The following is a 19547-nucleotide window of genomic DNA, read 5'->3' on the forward strand; positions in this document are numbered from 1 at the left end:
GTTTCAAACTTGAATATAGAGCATATATGCTGGGTGCTGCCACTGTTGAAGATGAAGATGTTGGAACCATCTCTTTCAATTAATTATTTAACTGTCCACCATGATTCGCAACTAGATTTGGTTTGGCTGCAAACTGTAGAAAAGGACTGACCCTTGTCCTTGTATGTGTCTGGAACCTGGGCTACATACAGTCAACATTCAGAGGACTGTGAAGTTAAAACTGATGCCACTGTAAGATATTACAGTAGAGGCATGTAGACAGAATCAGAGATGTGTTTCAGTCAAGCAATGGTCAGTGTGGGTCTTTATTTTACAAAAGCACACTGCGCATACTCGCACATATTCACGAGATTGCCAAGATATGAATACATCGCATAACTCAAATCAAACCGTATGGTGCACTCCGTTCTTAAAGGTACCATTGTCATTTGATAGATCACAGCTACCAATGCAAAATCCTCCATTTTGCTGGAAGGAGCAGCAAACTGAGGTCAGTGCTATCTCCCAGGATTAAATCTCCAATATTTAGGCTTAGTTATTCAGTTGGCTACATTGCCTGACACAAGATTCAAGAAAACAACACTCTTTCCTGAACTCTCTCACGTAAAGAGATTACAGAATCTCTGGAGGGTTAGATTGCATGGGATCCAGGGTTAGCCAGCTGATACAGGCAGATACAGAAAAAGGTTCAAGGAACTGCTAAATACCCCCTTGTCAAAATGCTGCACCCCTGCTGATTCCGGGGAGTGTTGGCCCATGATCATTCAAAAGGGCTCATAAAGGGTTGGTTCTGAGGATCTTGAGGCCATGGTTCAAGAACACAATGAAGTTTGGAGAAAGCTATGGAGGGAACACATTATCTCACCATGTTCTGCTCTGACAACTGCTCTGTCTTCTGTGCCTTCTGTGGAAGAGGTCGTTGTTACCTCAGGGGCCTCAGCGGCCAACTCAGGATCATCAGAACCAAGGTGGGAGCTTCCTTGTTCCTGAAGGGTTGCCTCAGAAGGAGTCGTCCTGTGTTGCATTTTTAATATGTTGGCACCTCATCTTTAGGTGTGCCTGGAGCTGTTCCCATCCTTCTGCACTCAATTAACTGGGGGTTGGTTTTCTGCCTCCGTAATAATGACAGGGTGAGGGGGACGCTGGGCCATGATCTTATTGATGGTGAAACATCTACTGATGGTGCACAGTGCTTATGGAAGCAGTTTTAACCTGCCACTATGGAAGTTATAGACTTAATTAAGACATTTATCATAGCCAACATATCATGTCAGCTATATTGTACTCAGATTCACGTGTTTGTTAGTTTTGCAGCACTTATCTAGTAATCAAGGCGCTAAACAAGTTATTTACTTTTACTTAAGCTTAATTTTACTTTTGTGTGGTGTATCTGTATTCTTAATAAATACATTTGTATCTTTGTACTGAACTTAAACTAATATGTAACATTATAAAATGGTGTGTGTAACCTTGGCTGTAGCTAAAACATAAGGGTGGAAAAGCAGACGCAGCTGGGAGATTAGCGTAACAGTTGGAATTTAAGGGTGGCGAGGGAGGAAACGATATGAGCAGGAAATATAAGTTTAATAAGATTTAACCAAGGTCGGGAGTTAATAGCGGCAAAACAGAAAATATTAGAACTGAGGATAGATTGATGTGAAAGGAGTACAGCACGCAAGATAAAGAAGCAGTGATAGGGCTAAAGAACTGAAATAAAAGCTATTCGTTTCTGTGAATCGGAGAGCTGTTAGAGAACAGACAGGTGATCTGTAATCTCTGAATGTTCCTGCTGTTTTGTTTGCAAATAAAAGGCTTTCGTCTTCTTGAAGAATTCTCCGTGTCTGTCATCTTATTCAACTTTAAGTCTCTAAACCACGACACCACTCTGCTCTGAGTCTTCTATTTAGCATCAGTGTGGTGCACCTCCGCATATTGGACAGTGTCCTTGGTGTGGCGGTATACTTTATTCTATAAAGGTTATACGTGGTTGATTTTTACCAATAATGATAAGGCTGAATTAAGTTAAAAATATAAGAAGATATTAAATTGATGCCTGGGCTAGTTTACAGCTTATATTTAGCCTCAAATTAGGTTTGCCTCAGGTTGCTGTGTATTGAGATAATGAATGACTTTAAAATGCGTCTAGCATTTGACGAGGGTGGAAGCCCAGATTAATCCCAGGAAGGGGTATTGGGAAAAATGTCCAATGCCTTTGAGGTATGCAGCGACTGATGACTTTGATATGTAAAGTACCATATGACAAGATGCCTTTGATGTGACGAGACCACTCAGGCGCATCCTGTAGTAATCTTTATTCTCTGTACCTCTGACCATGACTAATGTTTGTGGAATGTGCTAAGGTGACAAAAAAACACTATATAATACGATGTAATTCTGTTGTTCGAAGAAGTGGATGAGGACGGTGAAGTGTCTGTATTGGTCACATGACTAGAGTTCTCCCTCCCTTCCATCGGCCAATAATAAGTAAAGTTTTGAACTGGTCTACCAAACGTTTGTGAGTTGTCTGTTTATTAAGAAGCGAACCTGTTTAGTAGTTATATAAGTAACTTTTTCAATAATATAGTGGGCAAGTGTATCTGGCACAAATCCAGTGCCAAATTAAGTTTGCTCAGGCACCCTGGGGTTTTCATTAGCTCAAAGAATGCTCGAGTTATGTTGGCACAAGGTATTGGTTTATTATTGTCACCTGTATTGAGATACAGTGAAATACTTTGATAGTATGCTATGCAGTCAAATCATATTATATATGAGTATAGAAGGACACAAAGTCCTGGAGTAACTCATCAGGTCAGGCAGCATCTCTGGAGACCACGGATAGGTGGCGTTTTGGGTCAAGATTCTTCTTCATACTGACCTGGTGAGTTACTCCAGCACTGAGTCCTTTTGCATATTAACCAGAATTGGCTTTGTAATTTGCTTTTACATTTGAGCATATTCAAGCCAAATACAAGCACAACAGGTCCTGCAAAGAGAAAATTGCCAGATTGCAGAATATAGTGTTTGAGTGTTTAAAGAGTCACAGTTACAGAGAAATGCAGATCAAATAACAAGTGCAAGTGCTGCTAGTTTGAGTGATTGATCACCCTTGGCTTATGAAGAGGCTGCAGATGCTGGGATCTTGAGTGAAACAAAAACCTGCGGGAGGAACTCAGCGGGTTATGGGACTGTCCCACTAGGCTATTTTTTTTCGCCGACTGCCAGTGACTGTCATAGTCGTAGCAGGTCGCTGAAAAACCTGCCACCGGACTATTGGGCCAGTCCCACTTAGGTGATGTTTCGGGCGACTGCCGGCGAATATGACATTGAAATTCACCGAAGTCAGCATCGGCGACAACCTACGTCACCTGTCGACAACCGACGACATCCTGGCGATACCCTTCTACATCCTGGCGACTGCCTAGATTAAGCTGCCGACAACCTATGACAGCACCTACGTCAAGCTACATTCATTTGGTGTCAAACCCGAGGTCGCCACTGTCGCCGAAAAATGTTCACCATGTTGAAAAATTTTCGGCGACCAGAAAGACGCTATGACTCTTTGGGCGACTGAGGAGAAGAGTCAGGACCATACCGGCAACACCTTGGAGACCACCTGCGACCATGTGGCGACCGTATAGTCTCCTGTAGTCACCTAAAAAGTCGCCTAAGTGGGACAGGCCATCTGTGGAGGGAAATGGACAAATTATGTCAGGACTTTTTATCAATAATTTATTTTTTGCTGGATTCATATTGGAGATGGCCTTTTCAGAACAAATGTTTTGACAGAGCAGGTCGGGCAGCATCTCTGGAGAACATGGACAGGTGACATTTCAGGTCGAGACCCTTCTCCAGAGAAGCTGCCTGGCCTGCTGTACTCCAGCACTTTGTGTCCATCTGTGTATTAACCAGCACCTGCAGTTCTTTGTTTCTAAGAATTTTTACAATCTGACTCGCCTTGATTATAAAGGAATGTTTAGCTAAATAACGGGATCAAAATAAGAATATTATAAGTCGTAATTGTATTTGGAAAGTTATCAGGTTCTGAAATATCCTGCTAAAATGTTGATGGCATCTGACCAGAAAGACATATAGTGAAAGAAACATCTATACAAACACTCCCATAGGACAAGCAACTTTAAAACTGATGGTTTAAACGAACGGCAGAGGAAAGGATCTGAGCGTTCGACGTTGAAATGGTGCTTGAAGTTGCAGAGGTATAGATGAAAAGCAAAACTGCCATTGTGATGTGGGCTGGCCTGACTCCAGGTTTGAGTGTATCAACGACGACAGCTTGGTGGCGCTCAGCTGAGGGGGCGAGACGGTATAAAAAGCCAAAGGTTTGTGGCAGTCCTGACATTGAGTGCAGCGACTGCCTTGTGTTTTGTCGACATCATGCAGTCGCTGTTTGGTGAAAATAAACGGGAAACACCAGAAGCAATCAAAGCAGAAATTCAAGGTGAGGAATACAGTTGATTCCAGAATAGACAGAAGTGTTCTATGGCGCAGTTTAAACCTTTGTGTGTGGCATATATGTTATTTGAAGTATACTGGCAGAGGCAATTTACAGTCATACCGTTAAAAAATGCAGGGACTGTGCGAAAATCCTTAACTATTGAGTTTGACTTGAAAGCCACAATATGTCAAAATATTCCCCGTCACCTTAAATCTGTGCTACGTCCTGTAATTATTCTATTCCCAAAACCAGAAACTATAAACTAGCGGCCAGCACTTGCTCGATTCTACATAGGGCTGGGTAGGAATTAATCTTCTTGGGAAGGTGTAGCGAATTCTTCTCCCTCCGGCGATGGTATGATTTATCTCTGAAAATATATATATATATATATGTTTTAAAGTTCGTATCCATTCAATGGTTGTATAAAATCGAAAGCAAAACACGTACACGTCGCTTCCATAACATCTATTAAACTTGCAAGGTTTTCTCAGTTTACTTTAAACACAAATATTAGATTCACAGCATAGTGAATTCTGACCTCCAAATTTACCTCGACGGCACCACACATTCTTATCATTGCATTGCATTTGCATTTATAACTCATGCCAGTTATTTTCATAAGTTTTACCGAATAATAACGTTGCTTGGAAATGAAGGCATTTGTGGAATTTGAATTGAAGTAGCCTATTTGGATATTCATATGCCATTTATTTACCATGTGCTATGACGTTCGATGTATCCATGCATTTGGCACTTTTAAGTGTTAATTGTTATCAACAGAGGATGTTTAGTTGGCCCTTGCTTTTTCTCTCTCCATCCCTTCCCATTCCCAGTTCTCCCACTAGTCTTACTGTCTCCGACTACATTCTAGCTTTGTCCCGCCCCCTCCCCTGACGAAACGTCGCCCATTCCTTCTCTCCAGAGATGCTGCCTCGCCAGCTGAGTTACTCAGCATTTTGTGTCTACCTTATGTTTAGATAGAAGTTGCATACTTTCCTGAACAACAATGCAGAGGAGGATAGACACAAAAAGCTGGAGTAACTCAGCTGGTCAGACTCTTTACTCGAGCTATTTGTGTCAATCTTTGGTTTAAACCAGCATCTACAGTTCTTTCTCACAATGTCGAGGGGGACTTGGGCAATGATGATTGTGAAGCAGAAAGACAATAGCCGATTGCAAGGAAAACTAGGCTAATTTTCTCTGCAGATGTTGGTCATGATGGCCGTATGGCAGTGATGTTGGTGAGCTGGGAATGTGTGTAGGGTTTGTGATGGAGATGCTCCTGAGAGAAAGTGTGATTGTTGAGGTTTGAGTTTAGTTTATTGTCACGTGTACCGAGGTACAGTGAAAAGCCTTTGTTGCGTGCTAATCAGTCAACGATCAGTCAACGGAAAGACAGTACATGATTACAATCTAGACATCTGCAGTGTACAAGTACATGACAGAGGGAAGAACGTTTAGTGCAAGATAAAGTTTAGGGCAGTGATAGGGATTGATAGCATTGCATTGGGCCTGACCCTCTCATACATCGTCAACCCAGTGCTGCCAGGGCACTGGGCCTTAAATTGAGAAAAGAAGAAATTGCATATCTCCTTAGATCAAGGTCAGACTCTTCAGAGACTTGAGACTTGTAAGATGGTGCTAGAATGTGGCCATTCTTTGCATTCTGCTGCAGAAGAGGGCCTACCTCTGTCTGTTTGACTCTTTTACTTGTCCATGGTTGTCTCCATGTATAGTATTAGTTGAAGGGATAGCAGGTAAAACATGCTTTTCACTGTATCGCAGTATGTGTGACAATAAGAACAATAAACTAAACTAATCAAGGGGAAAGCACTCCAGTGGTTAGAATTGCACCTTGTCCAAAGAAACATGGTTGTGGTCAATCATCTAAAGCCCAGAACATCACTTCAGTAGTTCAGCAGGATCATGATCCAGCCCCAGTCATGTTCAGCTGCTTCATCTATGATCGATCATCTTTCTGTCATTTTTCATTTCCATTCATAAGTCTTTACAAATGAGGAAATCATGCCCTCATGCAACACGACTGGACAACATTGAGACATAAGTAACATGTAATGCCCCTGTCCCACTTAGGAAACCTGAACGGAAACCTCTGGAGACTTTGCGCCCCACCCAAGGTTTCCGTGCGGTTCCCGGAGGTTGCAGGTGGTTGCCGGAGGTTGCCGGTAGTGGAAGCAGGTAGGGAGACTGACAAAAACCTCCGGGAACCTCCGGGAACCACATGGAAACTTTGGGTGGGGTGCAAAGTCTCCAGAGGTTTCCGTTCAGATTTTCTAAGTGGGACAGGGGCATTACAATCACGCCACAATGGCCATTTCTCCAAGAAGGAATCAAGACCCTTGTCTGGATATTCAATGGCACTCACATTGTCAAATCCCTTTCATCAATATGCCATTGAACAGATAGTGGACCAGCCAGATAAATATATCAGCTACAAGAGCAGAATGTAGAAACAAGGATCTGCAGTTGTTGGTTTAAAAAAAAAAAGGGACAAAGTGCTGGAGTAACTCAGTGAGTTCAGCAACATCTCTGGAGAATATTGATCGGTGACATTTTGGGTCTGAAGAAGAGTCCCGACCTGAGACGTCACCTATCCATGTTCTCCAGAGATGCTGCCATAGCGGCATTTATGGCTCGATTGTAATCACATATTGTCTTTCTGTTGACTGGATAGCACGCAACAAAAGCTTTTCACTGTATCTTGGTACACGTGACAATAAACTAAACTAAACTAAACACTTCACAGCTCTTTTAGCAACTCCAAGGCAGAAATCAGCAGCATGATCATGTACTGTATCTCGTGAGTGCAGCTACGATAATTCTCTAGAAACTGGACATTGTATTTTTGCAAACAATCATCCACCAAGCTAAGCAGTCATTCCCTTTGCCACCAGAACTCAGTGGTTGTGATGTACAGCATCTGTATGATTCACAGCTGTAGCATTCCATTTCCACTTGGTTGAAATGGCTTTGCTAAAACTGCCACCTTGCGGTGCCCTGACCATTGTTAGAATCATCTGGAGAGGTGGAAAATGAGAATCTCAATGCTGGATGTTTCAGTAAATCCATGTCTATAGAGCGGAAATCAGTGGCCAGTGGAAGAGACTGCACAGATCTTGGAAGAGGACGTGTGGCTTATAGAGCTGTTTAGTGGCCTGCTACTGGCTCAGATTGAGCTGGGTGTTTAGAGGAACGACTGTGTTACAGTGTGGAGCCAATTGACAGAGTCTGAAGACTAATTGCATAATGTTGTCTTTGGGTTGGATGTACCAATGTCATCTCACTGCACCGGACCATGGTGCGCTAAAGGCTAAGCACTGTAACGGCTGAGCTGCATGCACTGGAAACCACCCAGAGAAGGAAGATGAGGGGCAGTGACTTTCTAGTTTTCAAAAGATCAGCCAAAAATGGGAACGTTTCATTCTTTGAAAGGGAATCAAAATGAGAACTGCAGTGTGTGAAATAAAGCACGTGCAGTCGTCGATGGGAAGATCTTTCCTGGTCCGAGAACACTAACGCAATTATCAAAAAAGCTCATCAGCGCCTCTACTTCCTGAGAAGATTACGGAGAGTCAGATTGTCAAGGAAGACTCTCTCTAACTTCTACAGGTGCACATTCGAGAGCATGCTGACCGGTTGCATCGTGGCTTGGTTCGGAAATTTGAGCGCCCTGGAGAGGAAAAGACTACAAAAAGTAGTAAACACTGCCCAGTCCATCATCGGCTCTGACCTTCCTTCCATCGAGGGGATTTATCGCAGTCGCTGCCTCAAAAAGGCTGGCAGTATCATCAAAGACCCACACCATCCTGGCCACACACTCATCTCCCTGCTATCTTCAGGTAGAAGGTACAGGAGCCTGAAGACTGCAACAACCAGGTTCAGGAATAGCTACTTCCCCTCAGCCATCAGGCTATTAAACCCGGCTCGGACAAAACTCTGATTATTAGCAACCACTTTCTGTTATTTGCACTACCAGTTTATTTATTCATGTGTGTATATATTTATATCATGGTATATGGACACATTTATCTGTTTTGTAGTAAATGCCTACTATTTTCTGTGTGCTTAAGCAAAGCAAGAATTTCATTGTCCTATACAGGGACACATGACAATAAACTCACTTGAACTTGAACTTGAACTTGATATTAAGAGAAATGTCTGCCTATTTTGGCAAGCAATATAAAAAGTCAATTAGTTCAGCTCAATTTCAGTTCAGTTTCGATTATTGTCATGTGTACCGAGGTGCAGTGAAAAGCTTCTTATTGCATGCTAACTGCAACAGTTAATGAAGTATCGAGAAAACAGAAGTGGCAGCAGCTTCTGTCAGTAAAACCGTGGTAATTTCCCCAGAGAAATCCTCCATTCAGTGCATTTTCAAGAGAGACCGCCTTGCTTTTCTTGGGAGGCATGGCTGTGATTTCCATATCCTGAGTCCCTTGGGTGCATTTTAAAAAGAATAAACGGAGAATGCTCATTGTGAATAAATGTTGTGGTTTTGTCACTAAATTCTTCATTTTTCTCAATTCACATGGCCTGTTAGTCACAGTGCATTGCATTTACTTCCTATGATTCTTCTTAAAAGTATGACTGATAAATCTAAAATAAGATACCATTTAACTAATTTTATTTTAACAATAAATAGGTGAAATTCCAAAATGGCTGCACGGGATACTAATCCGAAATGGACCAGGCATGCATAAAATTGGAGAATCTGTCTACAACCATTGGTTTGATGGGCTATCATTGCTGCATAGTTTCACCTTTCAAAATGGTATGTTAAAATAGAATTAATATATAGCAGGGCCTTTATAGATTTTCTTCTCTATCCATGTGTTTAGTAAAGTGCTATTCAAGGTAATGAACTGTATGCAACAACTAGATTAACTTCTGCAGAGACCCAATTAAAGGATTGTCGATGCTTGCTCATAAAGTACAAATATGGCACAATGCAAAATGGTTGTGCAATATGAATTGTTATAGTAATGGGAACTGTCATAGTAGTTAAAGGAACGTTGTCTGAGCTTCATGTTTTGACTGCATGTTCTGATACAGGTGCACAACCTTTTATCCGAAAGCCCTGTAATTCGGAATTCGGAATTCGGAATTCGGAATTCGGAATTCGGAATTTTTCGGCTTTCGGAATGGAAGATTTTTAGCGTAGATTTTAACGGCTGGCTCAGTGGTAGAGTGCTCGGCTCATATCCGCAAGGTCGCGAGTTTGCGCCTCGATCCCGGCAGTTACTCGATCGCGAGTTTGAGTCTTCAATGTAGTTTTTTCTTGCAGAATAGGAGAGAATAGGGAGGGTTAGGCTGGGATCATTCTCTGCGAGATGATGTTAGTGTGGGAGACAAGTGTAGGAGAGGTGTACTGACTGTGTGGGCAGAACTTTGGAAGTGATTGCCCACCATTCTCAAAAGCCGCTGTGTCTCCCTGTCCCTCCAACTCCAGAGGAATCCGCTCCCTGATGGGCCGCTACGGCGACAAGTGGCAGTTCGCCCACAGCCCGAGCTGCGCCACCCCAAGAACAAGACTTACCTTGCACACCATCAGCTTTTGCCCCTACATGTTCCTCTGGAGTTGGAGCGGGGCTGGGCTGGAGTTGCTGATCTGGGATCTTCGTGCTTGCAGTGGGCCTGGGGGTCGGTGTCCCGATGAGGGGGCGCAGCTCGGGCTGTGGGCGAACTGCCACTTGTCGCCGTAGCGGCCCATCGGGGAGCGGCTTCTGGTGGTCCTGACGTCTCTCAGCTCCTGTCCAGGGGGGTGGCCGGAGACGTCAGGACCAACAGAAACCCGCTCCCCGATGGGCCGCTACAGCGACAAGTGGCAGTTCACCCACAGCCCGAGCTGCGCCCCCTCATCCCGCAACCAGGGTTCCTCTGGAGTTGGAGCGGGGCTGGGCTAGAGTTGCTGCTGGCTGTGAGTCTCTGGGATCTCCGTGCTTGCAGTCGGTGTCCCATTGGTCCTGACGTCTCCGGCCACCCCCCTGGACATGAGCTGAGACTGGGAACTGTACCGCCCTTGCCCCCTCCCTCTGCAACTGCAAACAACCCCACTCTCCTGCAAGGGCGGTACAGTTTCCAGTCTCAGCTCCTGTACAGGGGGGTGGCAGGAGTCGTCACAGTCCGAGCTGCGCCCCCTCATCCGCAGCCCCAAGAACAAGACGTACCTTGCACACCATCAGCTTCTGTCCGGTGCGCGTGTTCCTCTGGAGTTGGAACGGAGCTGGGCTGCTGCTGGCTGTGTGTCTCTGGGATCTCCGTGCTTGCAGTGGGCCTGGGGGTCGGTGTCCCGTTGGTCCTGACGTCTCCGGTGACTGGCACTGACCTGCTGGCATCGCCGACGTGAAGACAGTGCAAAGCCCCCACGCCGGTGCAATAGGCGGGGAGCTGGAGAGGGGAGGGAAGGGGTCACACACATGGCCGGGAAGCAGAGGGGTATAGGTGGGGTGAAACTGAAGGGAGCGACAATCTGCTGCTGCCTGCCCGCTGAGTTAAAAAGTTCCCACACAAGACTCACGATACACTGTGTATCGTGAGTCTACCGTGGGAACTTTTTAACTCAGCGGGCAGGCAGCAGCAGATTGTCAATTATTAACCCTCCCGCGCAATATACCCTCACCTTCTCTTTTATGAATGGGGATTTAGTTCCCCTTTCTTCGAGGACCGACCGGAGGTTCCGCTGTCACCTCTGCGGGCCGCCCTCAGTGAACGTCTTCAAGGACCTTTCTTCAAGGACTGAAAAATGTCCGCTATTCGGAGCTTTTCGTTATTTGGAATTTCGGATAAAAGGTTGTGCACCTGTACTGATCTGTCTGTGGAAGGGTCTCGACCCGAAATGTCACCCATTCCTTCTCTCCAGAGATGCTGCTGAGTTACTCCAGCTTTTTGTGTCTATCTTCTGATACTTATAGTTTGCTTTGGTAGCAAGCAGCACATGGGAGGACCAGAGGATATAGGTTTAACGTGAAGGGGAAACGATTTAATGGGAATCTGAGGGGTAACTTTTTCACACAAAGGATGGTGGGTGCATGAAACAAGCTGTCAGAGGAGGTAGTTGAGGTTGGGGTTATCCCAATGTTTAAGAAACAGACAGGTACATGGGTAGGACATTTGGAGGGATATGGACCAAACACAGGCAGGTGGGGATCGCTGGTCGGTGCGGACTTGGTAGGCCGAAGGACCTGTTTCCACACCGTCACTCTATGACTCTATGAGAGGAAATGTGATCTGTCCTATGAAGAGAAATGCAGAAGAGTGATCATAAGTGATAATGGCCCTTGCAGTTAGATTCCCTTGTTCCACTGTGTCCACCTTTGTTTCTTTTGCCAATTGATGTGCCACAGTCAATAGAGAAATATAGTTGGATGCTTCTTGGCCCATCGTGCCTGTACCAGTTCTCTGGTAACGCCATCAAATGAGTCTCACCCCCCTCATCAGGAAGAAGCAGTGGATTTTAACCTTAGATTAACCTTAAGAGGGCGGCCACGCAAGCGTAGCGGTAGAGTTGCTGCCTTACAGCGCTTGCAACGCTGAAGATCCGGGTTCTATCCTGACTACGGGTGCTGTCTGTACGCAGTTTGTACGTTCTCCCCGTGACCGCGTGGGATTTCTCCGAGATCTTCGGTTTCCTCCCACACTTCAAAAACGTACACGTATGTAGGTTAATTGGTTTGGTGTATGTATAAATTGTCCCTCGTGTGTGTAGGATAGTGTTAATGTGCGGGGATGGCTGGTCGGCGTGGACACGGTGGGCCGAAGGGCCTGTTTCCACGCTGTATCAATAAACTAAACTAAAGTTAAAGTGAGGATGGAAGGACTGCAAAATTGGCAATAATTTAAAAATTGAAAAGGTGACCTTTGCAAGGAGTAAATGTGTCCAATAGCCTTAAAGCAAGTTTTCTATGCATATAAAAAATAGGTGCAGGAGGAGGCCATTCGGCCATTCGAGCCAGCACCACCATTCATTGTGATCATGTCTGATCGATATACATATGAATTGAATTTATTCTTCAGTATCCCAATATGCGAGAGCACTATTTTCAAATTGACACCAACACTAAAACTCCAAGAAAATGAAAGTCAATTACTTCCTCTAAAGGGAGAATGGAGGAACAAACAGAATTGGTGCAAGGAGGGATACCATCGTGGGTACAAGCAAAAGGACATATTTCACATTATTTATATGTTTGTCAGCATTCAACCTTGTATTGAGATGAGTAAGAGTCAGTCCAAATACAAGTTGAACATTGTAACATTGGAGATAGACAGAAAGTGCTGCAGTAACTCAGCAGATCAGGTGATGTCTCTGGAGAAAAAGAATAGGTGAAGTCTTGGGTCGAGACCCTTCTTCAGACAGAGAGTCGGAGAAGAGGAAAACTGGAGGTATGAAATAGTACAGAGCAAATCGGAGCCAGCATAGATGATCAAGGAAAGGTGGAGCCCACAATGGTCCATTGTTAGCTGTGGAAGAGGTGATAACGAAGGGATACGAACAGTGGAACTAACAGGACAACTAGGGTGGGGGAGGGACAGGGAGAGAGGGAATGCAATGGTTACTTGAATAATATATATAATATAAAAAATAATATTCATACCACAGGTTGTAAGCTGCCCAAGCAAAGCAAAAATGTTTGGTCACCAGGAAATGGTGAAGGCAGATTGAGGGTAGGTGTTTAGCGAAACAATCTCTCAGTCTGCACTTAGTCTCGATGATATATAGGTGATACCTCTAGTTTCCCTCTCCCCTGACTCTCAGTCTGAAGAAGGGTCTCAATCAGAAACATCCCCCATTCCTTCTCTCCAGTGATGCTGCCTGACCCGCTGAGTTACTCCAGCATTTGTGTCTACCTTCAGTGTAAACCAGCATCTACAGTTCTGTCCTACATAAGGTAAGATTGGATGTAGAACAACTTGTAGCTCGATGAAGCCGTACAAGTGAAGCAGGTCACAGGCTCAAAAGTGTTATGTTATAAGCTAAATGTACAAACCAAGATTGGAGAATTGAATCATCTTTTCTACCAACCACAATGGTTACTAGCTTTTATATTCTTAAATCCAGGTGAGGTACTCTACAGAAGCAAATATCTCCAAAGTGATACTTACAAGAAGAATATAGAAGCCAATAGAATTGTCGTGTCGGAGTTTGGCACAATGGCCTATCCAGACCCATGCAAGAATATTTTTTCCAAGTAAGAAATGTTGTAAATTTCCAAGTAAGAAAAGTAATGAAATGTTGATGCTTGGGTGTTCAATTCCATTGATACCACGTAAATGGAGATCTGCAGCTCAAAAGAACCATGACTGGAATGAAAATCTCTCCTTGTAGCCTTGTGACTTTATCTGCTTCAACCATTTCTTCTATTCTCTCTTGCAAGCCAACAGAATGAAATCTTCGATGGTAGATGGCTGCCCTCGATCAAAGCATTTCTCCCAACCTTTTGTTTCCTTGGTGTTGATTTTAAATTATTTTTCCGGTCGCAAACACATGTTCTAAGCTGTGTAGCTTAGAATCATCAGAATGTAAGCATTTTTGTATAACTTTGCTGAGGATCAAAATAAAAGAGAGTTAAGACTAATCCTCCTTGTTTTCCAAACATTAAGCTAACTGTATCCAGATTAAAATAAATGATTTAAAGCAAGAGCAAAAGTTGTGATGTTAACTTTCTGTAGATCGAGTGATATCCGTTAAACCTAATTTTGTTTTTCAACTGTAGCCTTTCTGTTCATACTCTCATAGTTTCCCTTGAGCCATTCACCTGATGGGCCAGTCCTACTTTCACGACCTAATTCACGACCTTTTTTACTCGTGGACATTTTTCATCAGGCTAGAAAAAACGCCCCGACCTACTTGATGTCACGAGTACCTACGACTAGCATCACGGCCTGCTACAACCTACCTACGACCTCCTACGACCTCGTGACGACCATGCTGTAAATATGAGTCAAGGGCAAACTCGGCAGAGGTCATGAATTAGGTCGTGAAAGTGGGACAGGCCCTTGAATCATTCTTTGGATCATCTTAAGGTAATCGTCTGCTGAATTGCAGAGACCTATGCGATCAATTGTTTCTTAAAAGTACCCTCACTAATGTTAAATCACACTGGCTTGCCATCAAAATTCTAAGCTGGCTGCTCTTGACAGTCCTTTGATTTTCTAACTTTATCCCATTCATATTTCCTCTATATTGCCTACAAGAAACATTAAACCTTCTGATCAGCAGTTCACTAGTTTTCTCTTCTCGATCATTTTGAACAAATTTGTTGCATCAGCTGAATCTTTATTCACTCATCGAAATGTGTGAATATTAAAAAAAAAAATATCTAAACTCAACTAAAATACACATGAAAATTATCATTATAGCTGCCGAAAGTATAGAAAACATAGAAAATAGGTGCAGGAGTAGGCCATTCGGCCCTTCGAGCCTGTACTGCCATTCAATATGATAATGGCTGATCATACAAAATCAATACCCGTTCCTGCTTTCTCCCCATATCCCTTGATTCTGTTAGCCCTAAGAGCTATAATCTAACTCTCTCTTGAAAAACATCCAGTGAATTGGCCTCCACTACCTTCTGTGGCAGAGAATTCCACAGATTCACAACTCTCTGGGTGAAAAAGTTTTTCTTCATCTCAGTCCTAAATGGCCTACTTAATATTCTTAAACTGTGACCTCTGGTTCTGGACTCCCCCAACATCTGGAACATATTTCATGCATCTCGCCTGCCCAATCCCTTAAGAATGTTATATGTTTCTATAATGTTCCCTCTCATCCTTCTAAATTCCAGTGAATATAAGCCCAGTCGATCCATTCTTTCATTATATGTCAGTCCCGCCATCCTGGGAATTAACCTGATGAACCTATGCTGCACCACTCAATAGCAAGAATGTCCTTCCTCAAATTAGGAGACCAAAACTACACACAATACTCCAGGTATGGTTTCACTGGGGCCCAGTTCAACTGCAGTAGGGCCTCCTTGCTCCTATGCTCAAATCCTCTCTCTATGAAGGCCAACATACCATTTGCTTTCTTCACTGCTTGCTATACCTGCATGCTTACTTTCAGTGACTGATGTACAAGGACACGCAGGTCTCGTTGCAACTCCCCTTTTCCTAATATCATCACTAATTACAACAAACTGAGAGGGCGGCACAGTGCAGCAGCGGTAGTTGTTCTGTTGCAGCGCCAGAGACCCTGGTTCGACCCTGACTACGGGTGCTGTTTGTATGGAATTAGTACGTTCTCCCTGTGACCGCATGGGTTTTCTCCCGGAGCTCTGGTTTCTTCCCACATTCCAAAGATGTGCAGGTTGGTAGGTTAATTGGCTTCTGGAAATTGTCCCAAGTGCATAGGATAGAACTAGTGTACGGGTGATCAATGGTTGGAGCGGACTCGGTGGACTGAAGGGCCTGTTTCCACGCTGTATCTCTACACTAAATGGATGATAATTAGAATGAATAATGTATCCCTCTTCATCTCCACTTTTTTTCAAAACCAATTTATTCGTATGGTTGAATAAATTGTTTCATTGCAGTCTGACTCAAAATAGAAAAATAAATGAATAAAAATAAAAAAGTGCTCCTGTTTGTTATTATTTTCAGAGCATTTTCCTATCTTACGCACGTTATTCCTGATTTCACTGATAATTGTTTGATTAACATAGTCAAATATGGTGAGAATTACTATGCATCATCAGAAGTCAACTACATCAGAAGAATAGATCCAAGAACACTGGAGACATTGGAAAAGGTGAAGCATTTGGCTTGTGAACTACATGACATTTCATTACAATTGTTGAACTTGAACTTTGCATCCCAAAGTTTGAAGTGACCTCTATGTATGCATTAAACTAGTTGTGCAAGTTGGCATGGCGTTGAGTTTCAGAAGTGGAGTTACAATGTTCACTGTTCAGTGTAAACTTCACCGAACAAATTACTTTCCCAGGTTTTCAACAATAGCTAGGAATGGATGTGTGTTAAAGTTTAATGTTTATTGTCCTACTGACTCTATATGACCTTGCCTGAAAGGGCGGAAGGCACGGCCTTTAGCAGCGTACTCCTTGATTAGTACCAATTCCATTTGAATGTGCAAAGAACCATGCTTTGCTGATTAATATGAATCATATCTTTGCTTATCTCATTCTCTGGAAGGATACGTATCGAGGTTTTATGCTATCGACTTTACAATGCTAAAAACATCTTAACTAACACACAGGGGTGGTGGAAAATTAAAAGAAACTTTGGAATTATGCCTACGTTCAAACACAAATGACCATTTTAGAATCACTGGACAGCTTAAGAAGGAAAATGGGTTTCATTGCACAATGCCCAGTTGCAGCATGGTTTTGTGCATGAAATAGTTTCTAATTTATTTGTTCGTTCCAACATACACCAGTTGAATGTTTGTTGATCAGTTATTTTCCTAAGTGAAAAATTATAAAGGAATAAATGATATTGGATGTCAAAGGTGAAGGGTAACTTATTTCTCTTTTGCATGTTTAAATAGGTTGACCAAGCGGACTATGTCCCTCTCAACCTGGCTACAGCCCACCCACATTATGATGAAAGTAGAAACACCTACAACATTGGCACTTCCATTGTGGAGAAAGGCAAAACAAAGTACTTGATTGTGAAAGTACCAAATGTAAAGCCAGGTAAATGAAAATATAAACTTAGTGGAAATAAGAAACAAATACAGAAAATACTGAAAAAACTTAGCAGCATCTGCAGAGTTATTGATTCAGGTTGAAGATCCCTGGATCTTTTTTTTATGACAATGGATTGAACGGTCTTCGACTTGAAACGTTAACTCTCTTTCTCTTTCCACATATGCAGCCTGACTTGTTGGGTATTTCCAGCGTTTTCTGTTTACATAGAAAGCTGGGTAGCACAGCAGGCCCAATTTATGATCCCCAGAAGTCATTTTCAGTTTTCGATTGAAGGCATGGTTCAGTGTGACTAATGTTTATTTTTAAGCGGTTTTCTATAATTGCCTTGGTTTTTGAAAAGGTGAATTATTCCTTGAAGAATTTATGCCTGAATTGTTGAGGTAGATTGATATAATGGCTCAGGGACATTTCATTACTTTATTTGCCTCGTGCTGCACATTCCTTCCCCGACACCTTTCATTACAACTCAGAGCTACGGAAACAGGTTTGATGGATTCCACTGTGCTGTAACAGGGCAAGCTGGAGCTCAGACTTGGAATCATTCCAGCTTATTTTCGCTCCTTGTAATTCATTTGTTGATCGGGCTTTCTCAAAATTCAACACTTTAGTATTTAGTATTGTCACATGTGCAAAGGTACAGTGAGAAGGTTTTGTTTGTATGCTTTCTAGTTAAATTCGAGAATACTCCACATGAAGCCACGTGCAAGTTGAACGAGAGAGCTACAAAAGTACAGAATATAGTTACTCAGAAATGTAGGGTAATAGTTGCAGAGAAAATTTCCAATGAAATAGGTTGGAGTGTTGGGACAGTATGTTGACTTATGGATGGACCATTCAGAAGTCTGATAACGGGGGAAGAGACTGTTCCTGAATCTGGCGGGATACGCTTTCAGGCTTCTGTATCTTCTGCTCGACAGAAGCGGGAAGAAGAACGAATGACCAGGTGGGAAATGTCCTTGATTATGTTGACAGCTTTCCCTAGGTAGTATGAAGTCAATAGTGGGGAGTCTGGTCTGTGTGATGGACTGGGCTACACCCACAACTCTCTGCAATTTCTTGCCATCTTGGGCAGAGCTGTTTCCCCAAACTGAGATGTGATGCCATCCAAAGATAGGCACAAAAAACTGGAGTAATTCAACGGGTTAGACAAGAATAGGTGACGTTTCGGGTTGAGACCCTTCTTCAGACATCCGACAGTATGCTTTTTAAGTTGCATCTGTAGAAGTTTGCATGAGTCATTGGAGACATGCCAAATTTCCTTTGTCTCATTAAGAAGTAGAAGTGTTGGTGTGCATTTTTGTCTGTCACTTAAGTGTGGTTAATCCACAGCAGATTGTTCTTATAATATTTACATCTAGGAATTTGAAGTTTTCAACCGTTTCCACTTTGGGATCGTTGTTGCTGATTGGGACCTGTGCTGTACCATGCTTGCTTTAGTCCCTAACCAGCTGCTTCATCTTGCTGACATTGAGGGAGAGGTTGTCTTCACACCATGTTGAATTAGAGAATGATCATGTTGTAAAAATATTAATGCTGATAATTAAAGAATACTATCTACATTTATATATGCACTGCAATGAACTGAGTCCAAGGGAATGACGGGACCACTGCCTGTGAGCTGATGGTATTATTTGTGGCACCAATGTGAGCATATTGGTTACAGGTAGTGTGTGGTGGGGTGAGTTCTGCTTCGAGGCCAATTAAAAATCTTCATCAGAGGCAGGAAATGATAGTATCTCAAACAGTAAGACTGGCACCGTGTGTTAGTATTGGTGCCATACAGTTACTTCAGCAAGGGATCAACAAGGGAAAAAAAATTATATTTTAAAGTTCTTTAGCCATTAGATTTTCTGATGTTGTTTTGTCATTTTTGTTGCTTTTTCTATTATCAGCTGACCACACACAATGTGGAAGCAGAAACTTTGTACAAAACCCAACCCCTTATATAATTCCCTCTTGTTTCTGGTCTATGTCTCTGTGGGACCTGATGGTGATTTTGACAGTTGGACATGAGGCTTTGTGGATTATTGTGCACAACCCCCCAACCAAGGAAATCCATTCAACTACATTTAAGTTTGCCCCAGATGTGAACAGTCATATAAGGATGTGCCAACAAATCTAGCCTAGAAACGTTCAGGTTTCCGTAGTTTGGTTTAGTTTAGAGATATAGCACGGAAACAGGCCCTTCGGCTTACCGGGTCCACGCCAACCAGCAATCCCTGCACATTAACACTGTCCTACACCCACTAAGGACATTTTTCATACATTTACCAAGCCAATTAATCTACAAACCTGTACATCATTGGAATGTGGGAAGAAAACGAAGATCTCGGAGAAAACTCACACAGGTCACAGGGTGAACTTACAAACTCCGTACAGACAGCTCCCGTAATCGGGATCGAAGCCGG

General features: G+C 43.0%; 1 protein-coding gene across 1 annotated transcript in view; it reads left to right on the forward strand.

The window, feature by feature from the left end:
* Positions 1–4246: 4246 nt before the first annotated feature.
* The window catches only part of bco1 (beta-carotene oxygenase 1), a 40167-nt gene continuing 24866 nt past the window's right edge, over positions 4247–19547 (forward strand). Inside the window, exons 1-5 of the mRNA XM_033035761.1 lie at positions 4247–4456; positions 9117–9245; positions 13533–13662; positions 16073–16220; positions 16977–17124. Coding sequence (XP_032891652.1) covers positions 4393–4456; positions 9117–9245; positions 13533–13662; positions 16073–16220; positions 16977–17124 — 619 coding nt within the window. The 5' untranslated portion in view covers positions 4247–4392. The remainder of the gene's footprint in view (positions 4457–9116; positions 9246–13532; positions 13663–16072; positions 16221–16976; positions 17125–19547) is intronic.

Source organism: Amblyraja radiata, chromosome 17 (genome assembly GCF_010909765.2).
Source record: "Amblyraja radiata isolate CabotCenter1 chromosome 17, sAmbRad1.1.pri, whole genome shotgun sequence".
In the NCBI taxonomy this organism is placed as follows: Eukaryota; Metazoa; Chordata; class Chondrichthyes; order Rajiformes; family Rajidae; genus Amblyraja; species Amblyraja radiata.